Raw genomic sequence first — 14,490 nt, forward strand, 5'->3', positions numbered from 1 at the left:
CCCTCCCTAGTACAGAAAAGTAATGGAATTTATTGTCAAGGGATATCTGTCTTAAGAAATAATTTTCTGTGGTTCTTTGAAATGAGCTTCCCAACCTTATTTCCTTAGCATTGTCTAGACCTTCCTGGAGAATGATAAACTGGCTAAACATTAGAATTCACAGCCTTTCTTGGCTGAGATGCATTTAGAAAAAAGAAAAAAGCAACTCAGCTGCTAGTTGGACATGATAGAAATGTGAAAAAATTCTGGACAAAGTAAGTACCTTGTAATAGTAGTATTAGAATCCTTGGATTGACAGGTTTAGAATTTTCATTTGTTAATTAGAAGCACTCATTAAATAAGCCACAAACCCCACTTGTAATTACTTCAAATAGCAGATTTACAGCCTTGGTAATAACTCAAGGCAGATGGAAAAAATGCATTACAGAGCAAGAGGTATTTTCCCTTAGCAGAGACAGATTTCCAGCTAGGGATGCTGTAACACAGACAGAGTTTGTACATTTTCTTAGGAGACTGAAACCTTCCTCTGATCTGTACAAAAATTCTTTTTAGAAAGTACTATCCCTGTGGATTTTAACACTGCTGGGCTGTTAAAGGGAACATTATACAATGAAAAAGCAGAAGACAATACAGACCAAATTTTTCCACCTACAGCTAGACTATTGTGCCTAATAGGATTAGAGTTACTAGTGAAAGTTGCAGGTCTCTGCTCTAATTGGCATTCTTGGAAATGAATGTATAGGTATGATCAAATAAGTGACTTTTCTTGTGTCAATAAGTGTCTGTGGATAAAAGAGGGATGTTACTGCTACCATTTCTGATGGGTACATTGTAGGGCCCACACAGCAAGGTCCAGCTTGCCTTTTTCTACCATCTGAAAGGTATTACATGAGGCAGCTGGTATTAGTGGGAAGGTGGATCAGGTAACCTTACCTGTTTTGGTGCTGTGATGCTGCCCTGGGGAGCTGCTGCAGCAAAATGAGCATTTCCTCACCCCAGACCACATGGAGGGGGTGATTCAGTAAGGAGGTGCCATGTTCATCTTGTTAAAAGGTTGTGTGCTTGCTGATGTTGTAAGAGCACAGCTTCATAAATTACAGGCTCAGTAATGATGGATTTAGGGACAGAACTTGCAGAAAGGAGGTGTTATTTAGGTATTCAAGGCCAGATACTGTGTCAACAAATTATCACTGCCTTGCCTACCAGTGGGCTTGCAGGACAGTTCATGCAACTGACTCAGAACTTTTATTTCTGAAAAATATAAAGTTAATGTCATCATTTTCTTGTAAATTATTCTAAAGCATCTCCTGACTAGGGTGATAAATTGGAAAATGACAGTATTTACTGGAAGGGGAGTAAGAGAAGGTGCAGCAAGTACAGGACAGAGTGTACACTGCCTGGGTGAATCCAGGGCATTACAAATTCTGCAGAAAGCAGAGGCATTTTAGGACAACCTGGTTTTGCAAGTAAAATTAATGTGCAGGAATGACATATTGGGCAATCACTGGGATACTTCTTGACAGAAGTTTAAGGGCCTTGGCATCTAATACAAGAGTACTAGCTGAGATGTCTGCCTACCTGCTGCACTGAGGTGCAGATGAATTTTTTTTATGAAACTCCCTCAAAATTGTAATTGGTCAGTTTGACCTCCAAAATCAAAGGACTCTAGTTAGATTCTCCTTTCCATACTGACTAACTTAAGCTATGAAAGAAAGGGTTTGCTCTCTAGACTTGAAAAAAGAGCTGATCTAATCCTTCCTTCAGCTGAACAGCCTGAAGTTTTAACAAATTTCAGTCTCTGCCCTCTGGTGATGGAGAGTAATGAGGATGAAGCACCAGTTAATAATTTTTCAAACCCTTTGAAGAATTATTAGGCTGTCCAGCATTTTAAGGAACCTCAAATAATGTGATGCTGTTACTTGCTAGTTTCTCAGTTCAGAAAGTGGATACTTATTTGAGTTACTTGAGGGTATTTGAACCTTTTAAAAATTGCTTCTTTGCATTTTCCTTCAGAAGTAGACTCAAACTCCTGTTGTTATTTCAATTTGGTGTAAATCTTCTGTAATTTTAGGGCTGTTCTTTGGAAATAATCTACATCTTACAGCATGTGCTTAGGAAAGAGTTGTGACTGTAACACAGACAGTAAATTTAGACTCTCATTTCCATGGCTGTTTATTCACCTGATGTGTCAGAGCATCAGTACCTTCATTAGTCACATGAACTTCAGCAATTCAAAAGGTTCAAATGATTCATGACAAAGAGTGAGTTTAAGCTTCCATTCAAACCCCTTGCATCTGCACATTTTGGCTGGGCTCAGTTGATGCATCCCTCCACTGGTGCACCACAATTAGGATATCAGGTTAGCCTTATTTAGACTTCTTTCAATGAAGAATTAAGCAGTGTGTGCAATCATGTTAATATTTTTTCTTTTTTTAATGCAATTCCCCTTTTCCTGGGCTAAAGGAGTTTTGTTTTGTGTCTTCCTGGCAGCAGTAAATTTGCAAAGCTTCCACTGACAGAACAGTGGCATTTTACCTGGTACTCCCCACATGAGGCATTCCCAGGAAATAATTATATGGGAATAGAGACCTTTGTGGACTGGAGCCATAAAGGGTAGTGTGAAATTGGGCTAGCCAGTACCTGTCATGCTGATTCACTCTTCCCATTGTTTTCTTATACTTTTCTCATCTGCTTGTACTTTTTTCACTCTTAAAAGTGCATTCTTTGGGGAGGGACTGTCAGTCTGTTCTGCACAGGACCAGTTCTAACTTACTTTTCATGTAGACAGCAATATTTCTTTGTCATTGTTTATTAGTGCTTGGAGAGTTATGAATAACTTTCTGAGCTCAGAAATGAGATTTCATTGATTTCTCCCACTTTAAAAGGAAATCATACACACATGCACATGTCAAATTTGCTTTTTTATTTTTTTTTTTTTTGCCACTATTGAAGTCAGGCTGGAATAGGTGTCCTTTTCAGTGCTTAGGTAGTGTCCAGTACAGTGTGGCTCTTGTCCAAGCTTGGTCTCACTGGTATTTCAAGCCTGAAGGATGGAAGGCTACCCCAACTTCCCTGAAGAGAACATGTCAACAGCCTGGTAAAGTCAGAGGACTGCAAAGGAGCCAAAACAACTGGTAGGCCATGAAAAGAAAATTAATTTCATTTTACTTCTATTCATGAGGCACCTGGGAAACAGAAATACCCCTCAAACTTAGGAGACTTGTAGATACTTTCTTTTACTAAAGTTGGGGTTCTATCCATAACATAAGAGTTCAAAACTAACACTAAAATTAAAATAATTGTTGAGAAAGCCAGTGTGCTGATTATGCTGAAAAGCTGACCATGTGAAAACACAGAGTGAGGACACCAAAGCATCCTAAGCTTGTTCCCATAGTGCTACCCTGAAGGCAGAGTTTTCAGCCAGTCCATACATGGGAACCTGAGGAACCCAACACTGGAATGTTTTACTCAAGAGTTGTGTAATAGCATTCCAAACTTTGCATTTCACATCCACACCCTCTCCAGAGAGAAAAGAGCTGACATAGAGAGTCTAGGCCACTCCTCTGCAGTCTGCAAAGGAATAATGGCACTTCTGCTGTCACTTCTACTGTCCAGAAACAAAACTTCCCCATAAGGGAAGTGTGAAACTGGAGCTCTCCTCCAGGGACAGCAGGAAGGAAGGAGAGCAGGTGCATGGTGCAGTGACTGTATTCCCACTGGCATTCAGAAGCTCTGGAGGAACTGTGTCTGCTTGACTGTCCCAGACCTCCTTAATTTTGGCTGACCTTACACAAGGCACAATCCTGAGTCACAACTGAGACCCCTCAAACCCCCAGAGAGCCCTGTTGCAGACAAACAGAGTTTGAAATCCTACTGCAGTTTGTCCTGATGTCAAAGTAATCTTTGTATCACAGCTCACTCCTTAAAAAGTGTTACTTTTATTGACAAGTCAGTGGTTGAAATGTAATAAATACTAAACCAACCTTATCCATCATACACAATGGATCAATTGGCTTTTTGGCTTCAGGAAATGTGTGAGCAAGTGACCACACCATTCACAGTTGTGCACACAAATCACCTGGATTGCAGTTCACAGTTTAAAGGATGTGATTACACATCACAGCTTAAATGAAACTGGTGGCTTATGAAACTTCATCATGGGATTTCAGATATATTGGCTTAGAAATCTTCCTTAACTTTTCCTGGTGTCGCAACGTACGGCCTTGTTTGTGGGCAAGGCCCATGGGAGGCAGATGGATCTGGAAAAGAAAATCCCACCAGTTAGGTGCACGTTGGGAAGAAAAATACAGACTAAGTTTCACTGAGTTTGGAATCATTTCTTCACACTTTGGAGAGGGTAACTCTATTGTCTCAAGCCAGGTTATTAGATTTCTAGGAGGAGCACTCTGAAGAGTGATTAGTGGTGTAACTTTCAGAACTAATTGGTGGTGTAACTATGACAGAACTAATTGTTCTGTTTATTAAAATCCCATATATTTTAGGCCTTAATAAAATCCTATTTATGCAAGGCCTTAGTAACTTTGTTTTGCAGCTTGGTATCACACAGCAATGACACCTGATGAAACAGGACTGCTGACAATGTTCCAGAACAGCATGAACTAGAAACCCTAAAAATTCTTGAGTAATGTCTTGAATCACTGTGTGATTTATTCATACCTACTTAACAAGTTACAAAATAACCCCAAACTGTATGTATTGAAAGGCTGCCTTTTTACTGTCATGATTATATATATATGGCACATTAAAATGCACACTCAATGTCATTGACTCCATAAGCAGAAGGAGCAATGGGTGACAGACTCTTCCTTTGATTGACAAAGCCTTTATATTTCATAAGACTGTTAGTGGGAATCATGCAGCTGTAGCCCTGAAATGACTGAAAAATGTAGGTGGCAGCAGTCAGGTGTTACTGTTGCTGAGGCTGTCATCCTGTAAGATGGGTGTTTAGGTGCAAATAGTAGTAAAAGCACTGACTAAAGCAGCAGTAGAGATTTCTAGAATCTGAAAAATAACAATCATCCAGTTTGTCTGAGAGAGAAGATCCTCTGGGATTTTGAAACCACTGCAGAGCACACATTTTAGGCCCATTTCTAGGAACATTGTTTGCCAGCTGTGCATTGCCATTCTGTATACTGAAACAGATGGTAACAGTGACCATAGTCTAGGCAAGCATCTGATAAAGATACAATTTAATTTGGACCATGACTGCCTTGATAAGGGAACTGCAGATGTGAAAATAAACTCATCAACAGGAGTAGAGAGGATGCCTCTATGGGAGACAGCATAAAGAATTACTGACAGAGGTAACTGGGCAGTGAGGAAACTGTACTGAATGGTGCACTAGAAAACTTTGCTGCAAATTCCAGCATTTCAGTAATCTTAGACATGTTCTTCAGAGGCAGCAACACAGAGAGGTATTTCATAAAACCTGATTTGTGACCAGGAGAACAGTTAACAGTAATATAGGCTATAAAAAATCATTGTACCGATGGCATATGTAATTAGGTATTTTTATTCTCTCATTCCCTTCTATTATTTGATTCCATTACCATGTTTCTCCATATTCATTGGTTGGCTAAGTATTCAGAGGCCTTGGGAATTTAGTTTATGCAACTCCTTTTAGACTTTGACTCCTTATTTTGAGAAGAAATTCTCCAATTTACAGTGAAAGATAGAGAACATCTCAATGTACATTTGGCTCTGCTTTAGCATACATTTAAATGCCAGCTCATCTAAAAATGCAGTGCAGTGAGAGTGATGGAAACTGATGGTTTTGTTGCACAGGGAAAGCTCAGCAGGTATCAGTGAAGGCTTTGTGATTTATACTCACAGGTCTCGGGTAGGGGATGTTATAGTGAAGTCCAATTTCTATTCTTGCCTCACATTCTTTTATGCACTGCTTAATCAGCTTTGGATCTGTTACCTGGGATAATCAGACAAACAAGTGTTTTATAGGAGTACAGTAATTAGCAACTGGAAGCTCAAGTGTAAATGATGCCCAGCACGTGGCCTTCCTTAGCTTCTTTTGGCAAACTCAAGGACACAATGAATTGTATTTTTCACACCCATAAAAGGCACCATTGGTATTTTCCTGGACTCAGCAGTTCTGGGCTTGATGGTGCTGAATGTCAACGCCCAGAGCCTGTCAGGACTGAGGCTGCAGAAGGAGTTTTTTACCTAAATATGGTATTTTCCCTGTAAAAAGACAATAGAGATGTAAACTACCACTACATCTATGAAAAAACCACGCTCATCTGTTCATCACTCTGCAAGGTCACCAGGGAAGAAAGGAAATACACTGCTTGGTGTACATTCTGTTATCATCCTATCCAGAAACTCTCTTTGAAGTGAGAAATGTGGTGTGAATTATGACTTAAATTCATTTTTTTGATTTTGCATTACTTCAATTTAATCCCAGACCAATATAGGATATAAATAAGTGTTGTGATCTTGAATTACAAGAAGGGTCTTTGATTACCAGGGTTTGAAATTTCTTCCTTAAGAATAAAATTAAAGTGCTACTTTTAAAAGAAGTGCCAGTAATTGCTGCTTTGAAAAGAAAAAAAGAAGCTGCTGAGTTCTGTTTGCCATTGCATGGGTAATGATACACTTAGCTAACTTTGTAAAGATCAAAAGCTGCTTCAATTACACAAGCAGTATCTTTGGAATTTAATTTTTTCTTGGCACTTTTTTACTGAAAAAAGACCTTTTAGACTTCTACAGTAGTTAATGAAGAGCTGAAATGGTTTGAGTTTTCTCAGGGATGATATTTAAACTGTAACCCAAATGCACCAGCATTTAAGGTGAATGAAATTTTGGGAACTGAGCCCTTACATTCCTCTCTCAGCTTCCAACCACAGAGTGCAAAGAGCAGGACAAGAGTAAGTTGGAAATTCAGCACCATGAGGACACTCACATTTCTGTTTTTTTGGAATAATGTTCTGGCCTCGTTTCTGATGTACTCCTTCTCCCTCATGGTGTCCTCTGTGTGTCCTGATGCCGACTGCCAGGTTCTGGCTATTCGCAAAACCCTGCGGTAAAGGCCGAGAACTTCTTGTCGAGTTGCTGGGGTCATCTAGGAAGGCAAGACAAGACAAAGCCCCCAACATGTGCATGAACATCTAGGTTACCAAAAGGCCTGGTTTGAAAAGGAAGTGAGTTTTTTGGGAGTTTGTGGTCAAACCAATCAGTGCTGAAATTTGAATATTTGGACATTTGTTCACGCTATTAAATTAATTTAAAAATATTTCTGCCATCCAAAGATATGCTGAGCTATATAAAAAAAACCTGAAATAGCTGTAAAGAATAATTAGCTGTGGAAAGTTGAAGACTCAATCCAGCAAAGTATTTATGTAGATACTTAAATCTATCTCCATTCAAACAGCTTGAGCTTTTGGTCAAAGTTCAGCACTTGGTTTAGTGCTTTGCTGAATCAAGCTTGGTACAAGAATGCCTGGGTTCTGTTTCACTGATGTTTTGCAACAGACATTGGGCAAGTCACCGAAACTCTACACATCCCCCTTCCTGAGACACTGTTGTACCAATGCTGACCCTATCTTTGCAAATCTGTGAATGAAATACATGTTAAAATCACCACAATATTGCTGAAAACTTGTATAGGCTCCAGGGGCTGAGAGGCTTATTTGTGATACCATGGCAGTAATGATTCAGCTGGAGTTTGAAGTGATGAAAAGGTGATGAAAGCTATTTTATCTAAGCACTCAGGAGAGGCAGACTAACTGTGGATTTAGGAAACTCCTGAATGCCTTGATTTTCAGAGAGCTGTGAACCTGCTGAGCCCACTGAATCAGCCTCCAGTGTGATAAGACTATTTGTCAGAAGAAGGAATGAAATCTTATTCTTGCTTCATGTAAATGAGTATTTTATCATGTAACTGGTTACACTATTTCATGACAGACCACAAATATCCCTGAGACAAATCCACTTCTGGATGACAGAATTTCAGTAATGAATTAAATTAACAGAAACAATGCCTTGTGCTCAAGGGGCAGTGCAGTGTGAGAGGTACCTCACTGTGCCAAAGGAAGGCGCAGCAGCACTGCCAAGTGAGTACATGGATGCAATGAGGGACAAGTGTCAGGAACAGGACATTATCTGACTATCAGGATCCATTTGCCAACCTGGAGCTCTAATTACTGTGTGTGAATCTACCCTGCAATCAGACCTGTGTGCTGGGAATGGACAGTCTGGAGCAGAGTAACTGAGCCAGCCTGACCTTCCCCCTGGAGGGAGCACACTCTTGGCCACGAGGAAAAGCTGCTTCCTAATGCAGCACCCAGAATTTGGCAGTGTGCTCAAATCCCTGCAGTCTGTGGCAATTCCTGGGATTCTGGGTTGTAAAAGAGGGGCTGAAGCCAAAGGCTTCTCAGGCTGTTCTTGAGCTCCAGCACAGTGGCTGACCAGAACCAGCTCCTGTGGCTCCTGACCCTCTTTCCCTCACCAAAGTTGGAATTACAGATGCTAACCTGAACACAGGATTTGGCTCGTGGTTCTTTTTCATAAAAAATCCTGATCTATAAATTCCTAGCCTTATCTTAACTGTTGCTGTCATCTAAAGACCTTTCATCATTTCAAGACCTATTTTTCTCTGATTCCTAAGAGCGAATATTTTTGTTTTGCTCTTTGTATTTTAACATGTTTAACCAATCATACATTTTTCCCCCAGATATAAAATTATTCTTCCTACACAGAAGACAGTACTTCCAGTAAATGTTTATAGTATTTCTAGGAAATGAATTCCACAATAATATAACTAGGTAGTCCCAGCTCATCAAACAGTTTGGAGTAAGTGCTTCACTTTATCCACTCTAGAGCTCCATTTCAGGCAGTGAAATCAGTCAGACACAAAGGCACAGATGTACCTGTATCTGAAAAATCACTGCTTCCCCCTGCTAGGTGCATATTTTGTACAAAAAAGAAACAGTTCAGTTCCAAGGGTTAACTTAGCACAAGCAGAGTCCCAAGTCCCGTTCTCACCTAGAGCCTCTCCTGACTTCCCTCCTCTGCCTTTATCTGAAGGTGCCACCTCTGAGAAGCTGAAAACAGGTTAGATTTTCATGCAATCCATAGAGAAAATAAAAGGAACAATGCTGGGGGTAAAAATGTTTAAAATGCAGGTTTCAATTCTGATCTATGCATCAGACAATCTCCAAAGTGACAGCTTGGGACAGCACATGCCCTTTGTTCAGAGCTGAGTACATCTGCTGCCCTTGGGTTTTAGACATTCTTGAATCTGTTCAGAAAGATTTTATTGAAAAGTCTAGAACCAGCAATTATCTTCCCCACTAGTTGCTCCCCCTCCCCCACCTACAACTCACTCTTTTCTTCTTTACTCCTCTGTGGTGGAATTGCTACAGAACTGTGGAGCCCCTCATCATGGGCTGCCCTTCTACATTCTTGCTCTCCTTCCCACATAGGCTGGATGATGTAAAAGACAGTAAGCAGCCACTCATCTCTACTCAGCAACCAGCTGCTCCCAGGGCTCATTTAGTCAACAATTATCATTATAGACCTGCTCATAGGCCATTTCTGCAAAGATACATAAATGAAGCTATGAGGAGCCCTTTGCAGATTGAGGACTTCTGTCTATGATAGGAGAGGATGAGAGCAAATAAGACAAAATTCAAAGCCTGGGTCAGATTCTGATCTGAGTGGGAGTATAAATAGGGAGTAATTCCACTGAGAGCAAAATTACTTCCAACTTAAAATGTTGTAAATGAGATTGGAATTTTTCCTTTGGTATAAACAGTGCCCACACTGACAGAAATGTAAGTGATGGTACAAGTCATGTATCGGGTGCAATTTCATCAAGTGACACCACTTGTATTAGTTTTGTGGGTGTGCAAAATGATTCTGAGTGGGATAGAAAGGAAGATAAGGGAGGCTTTCATGTCCTTGTACTTACTCATCTTTCAACTTACATCTTTGGCATTTAAATCATAATTATATTTCACATCTCTGGAATGCTAAGTGGATGTTACACCACTTTCCCACTAACACCCATCTTGTGGTAGTCACACCCATTGTTTAACTTCTGCCACCCTTCATTTTACTGCAGCGTGCAGCCCACAGAGGTTAACCACAGGCGTTTCTGGCAGAAAGCACAGGGCTATTGTATTAGCTGAGCAAATTTCGGCCGTTCACTGCCACAAAGCAAACCGGGAGAGCTCAGAGGGAGCTGTGCCAGTGGGGAACAGAGGAGGTCGCAGTTGGGACCCAGTGCTGCAGTCTGGGCTCTGGAGGGAGCCAAGCCAGAGGAGCCCTGCTGGGTGTGAGCAGAGCCGGACCCAAACACCCCCCCTTATCAATCAGGCACCTGAAACCTCCCATTGTACCCAAACTCCAAAGGAGGGGAACAGAGGAGGCCGCAGTCGGGACCCAGTGCTGGAATTTGGGCTCTGAAGGAGCCAAGCCAGAGGAGCCCCGCTGGGTGTGGGCAGAGCCGGTCCCACACACCCCCTCATCAATCAGGCACCCGAAACCTCCCATTGTACCCAAACTCCAAAGGAGATCTGAGCACTTAATGCCTCACTGCATGGTGAACGTGCAAACTTTATCACTGTTAATTAAAACAAATAGTCCCTTAGACTATAAACATGGACTATTTTCTTTCAGGAAACAATCTAACAATCCTTTGGATTATTAGATGCTTGACCCAAAAGTTCAGTAATCTGAATAATCAATGAAACACCAGTCTTATTGTGCTGTTTGCAGGCTTGTCTAGGATTTAAACTAAAAGTTCATATAAAAATAATAAAAGGAATCTGCCAAGTGCACGATGCAATGGCCCCAAGAGTGCAGTGTCAGAGCACAGCCAGGACAGCAGACAGGCTGCACCAGGACTGACTGCAGATCCAGGAGCAGCTGAACCTCAGCTGCTGCCCAGCAGGGATGCTTGCCTGGGAACACATGTCCAGCACCCTCCTCCTCTGCACAGCTCCTTTGGTGAAGTTGTAAGTCTATTTTATTTCATCCTGTCTTCTCAAATCAAGCATTAGCTACTCATTTTAAGTATAAAGTCTGCCAGCAATGAGTACATAGAGGATTTTAGGAAATAAAGGTTGAAAGGAAGAGCCCATGGGGAAAAAAGGGTATTTTAAAACAATTGATCTCTTCTTTCACACCCCAGCTAACTGGGGCACATGTTAGTAAAACACACCTAGTGCTGGTGCTGAAACTGGGTTTGCTCAGGGGAGGTGGGGAACAAAACCCTGCATGAAATAATTTGAAAAGGCAGCTTTGAGCTTCTCAGATGTGAAATGTTTTATTTAGCAGCAACACAACTTCTATTTGACAGCTGGTTTGCTACTGGCAAGGAGTCTGAAGACACAGTGACAAAGTGCTGGGCTGACTGCCTTCCAAATGAAGCTGTGCACACATCCCTGTTACTGAAGTAAATGATGCCATTCAAGACCCTGGTGTATCAACACTGTAGTAGGGAACAGCCCCATGTTCATACCATGTGCCCACAATCCAGCCTGTATGCCAATCTACAGCTCCTATTTTCAAATGCCCTCTCTGGCTAATGTTTATTTAAAGATATCCAGAAAAATTCACATATCTGGGGATTTTTAAAGGAGTTAAATGATTCCACTTAGCTAAAAAGTGACCTGCAGTCTCTCTCCTGCTGCTAATGCAGCAGATAATCAATCATTCCTTTCAGAGCTCTCCACAGCACAGGGGTCAGTAATCCATATTCATCTTTCATGCAAGTCTGCCACAATGAGTCTGTGGCTCCTCAGGCAGCAGTGTGCTTGGGCTGTCATTTCCTTGAGGGACAACAACTGAGACAATGAGTTCCTGTGGCACAGGGGGCAGAGAAGGGGTCACAGGTTCCTGTGATAGCTGGATAAGTCACATGCCTTCCAGCAATATTAAGTTTCAAAATCTAGTTTCCACAGAAGTAATTTTGTCTTCTTTTACTGAAATCAATGACTCAGTGGCCTGTGACAATACCCTGCAAACGCTGACCACACATGGCTGCAGCATGTACTGGCAAAATGAAGATTTCATTTGATTTTCATTCTTGATTGAACATTCATAACTTTTTTTTAAAGATTCAGACAAAACCAAATCCTAGCAAAACCTCAATCACAGCCAAAGTATTCCATCTCCACGTGGTGAAAAATGACTAGAATGAAAGATCATGTTCTTCCATGATGGTGTTACGTCCTCATTTCTGCCAGTGACACAAGCCTGCAAATTTCCAGACATTCCCATCAATTTGACTCAAAGACTTATTTCTCACTCTTTCCATCTACTCTTGCAATCATAAATATATGCAGATTTGATGAAAAAGAATGAAGTTACTGAACCAAGATATTCTGTAATGGTATCTAAAAGCAGGTGACTTTCACAGGGTTTAGGATTTTCTCATGCCAGTGTCTTTCTGCTGGCAAACTGAAGTGATCTGAAACCCTGATCAACACCTCTGAACCAGACTCCCTAAGTCATTGTACTCACATTGTTCATCAGCTGGGATGGGAACTCTGCTGTTCTATCTGTGCCTCAGATTTCTGACTGAACTCGGATCTCTTTTAAGCTTGCTTTTGCATATGGAGCAGTCTTTTGATCAGAAAAAGCAAACTGCATGCAAAGAGAATATAATTAAATAGTAAAAGCAAGGACATGGATTTTATCACTGTTTCCTATGTCAGTTCAAATAAGCCAATTTGCACAAAATTAAGTTTCTACAAATTTTTTTTCACTTGCATAAATAAAAGTGGAAACCCTTAACTAGTTGCTTTTGATCACTGGGTTTGCATTCTCTTAGTGTGAGGTGGTCGATGCATTGTCTGGTTTTAGTAGGACATACAGACTTGCCCTGGGAGTGCCTCCTGTGCTGCAGGAGCCTCAGGAAGAACAGAAATGCTCACTTAGACTGTGGGAAGGGGGAAGGGAAATGAAAAAAGTTGCTTTACTTATATCTTAGCTTTCTCATGAAAAGCACACAGTGTCCAGGTAAACTCTGAAGCAATATGAATGCGTCTCCAATCTTGTCCAACTCTGCTGTTCATGCTTTCATACCATTTTCTTCTCCTATGTGTTTAGTTTTCTATTACTTCCAAGCAGAGAAAGATTTTAATGCAGAATGAGAAATTTAGCAGAGAAAATGAATTCTCAGCTATCCTTGGATGGCTTTGCTTATATAATATAGAAGCATACAGAAATATAACAACATAGACACAAGCTCCAGTATAGATTTATGCACCTTATTCATACCTTGGCTTCCAGCCAAATGCAACTGAATGCCCGAATAGAAATATTTCCCAGCATTGGAAACGCTCCCAAGCTCGAGAACAGGTATAAATATTAATGCTAGCAGAGACAAAATCCTCCCTGACCCTTTTCGTGCTTAATTCTGAGGGTCACTCAATGAAACTCATTGATAGACACGATTTTTAGTTGCTATTTGAGAACCACAGCACGGCTGTGGGCACGGAGGGCTGTGAATCAGGCGAGTTATTAAAGACCTCTGAGCCCACCGAGTGCAGTGTGTGACCAAACACCACCATGCCAACCAGGGCACATCCAGGCTTTCCTTAACACTCCAGCACCAAAGTGGGCAGCCCATTCCCACCTCTAATCACCCTTTCTGTGATAGTCTTCCTCATGTCCAAACTAAACCACTGGTGCAGCTTGAGACGCTGCCTTCTCCTCCTGAGGGTCAGGGAGCACTGTGGGCACACAGCACTGTGGGCATTGAGTGCTGTGGGTCATAGAGCACTGTGGGCACTGAGCCCTGTGGGCACAAACTGCTGTGGGTCACACAGATGAAGGCTGAGGGCACCAAGGCCTGTGGACATTGAGTACTGTGGGCATTGGGGGCTTGGAGTGCTGTGGGTCAAAGACTGCTCTGGGTCAATGAGCACTGTGGCTCACATCACGGACTGCTGTGGGTCCCAAACTGCTGTGGGTCACTGAGTGCTGTGGGTCAATGACCGCTGTGGTTCACTGAGCACTGTGGGCCAATGAGCCCTGTGGGTCGCAGACCACTGCAGGTCACAGACCACTGTAGGTCAATGATCCCTGTGGGTCACAGACCGCTGTGGGTCATTAAGCCCTGCCCACACCGGGCGCCCCCACAGCCGCTGCCACTGTCAAGATGGCGCTGCCGCTCCCCACGGCCTGGAACCGCGCGGCCACCGGGGGGCGCTGCGGGTGTGCAGGGCGTCCTTGCGCCCCCTGGCGGCCGGGGCGGCCTTGCCCCCGCAGTCCGGGGGAACCAACGCGCAAAGCAGAGGGGGGGTCGGCACACCGCACGCGCCTCCGGCCTTTCCCCTCCCTCTGCCCTCCCCGCGTGTACGCCCGCCTTCCCCCCCGTCCCCGCTTTACCTTGGTGCAGTCGTGCCGCGGCCCCGCCCCGCCGGGTGCCCCCGCTCCGGTGGGCGCGGGAGGCGCGAGCCGCCGCCTTCCCTGCCCGGCCCTCACCGCGCGTGCGGCGCCGCG

General features: G+C 42.7%; 1 protein-coding gene across 1 annotated transcript; it reads right to left on the reverse strand.

Annotated features, from left to right (window-relative positions):
- Positions 1–3,919: 3,919 nt before the first annotated feature.
- On the reverse strand, positions 3,920–14,466 carry LYRM1 (LYR motif containing 1). The gene is made up of 4 exons (XM_063171897.1): positions 14,377–14,466; positions 6,938–7,096; positions 5,852–5,944; positions 3,920–4,259 (listed from the first exon to the last, which is right to left on the reverse strand). The coding sequence occupies exons 2-4, from the start codon at positions 7,094–7,096 to the stop codon at positions 4,143–4,145; spliced, it is 369 nt and encodes a 122-aa protein (XP_063027967.1). The 5' UTR covers positions 14,377–14,466; the 3' UTR covers positions 3,920–4,142.
- Positions 14,467–14,490: the final 24 nt, after the last annotated feature.

This window comes from Melospiza melodia, chromosome 18 (assembly GCF_035770615.1).
Source record: "Melospiza melodia melodia isolate bMelMel2 chromosome 18, bMelMel2.pri, whole genome shotgun sequence".
Classification (NCBI taxonomy): domain Eukaryota; kingdom Metazoa; phylum Chordata; class Aves; order Passeriformes; family Passerellidae; genus Melospiza; species Melospiza melodia.

Bases quoted from the DNA above. Each gene is read 5' to 3' on its own strand.
- LYRM1 (XM_063171897.1), bottom strand. From the start codon at position 7,096: ATGACCCCAGCAACTCGACAAGAAGTTCTCGGCCTTTACCGCAGGGTT. The intron at 5,945-6,937 runs GTGAGTGTCCTC...TGATTATCCCAG, and splicing joins TATTCCAAAAAAACAGAAAT to GTAACAGATCCAAAGCTGAT. The intron at 4,260-5,851 runs GTGAGTATAAAT...TTTCTTTTCCAG, and splicing joins ACATCCCCTACCCGAGACCT to ATCCATCTGCCTCCCATGGG.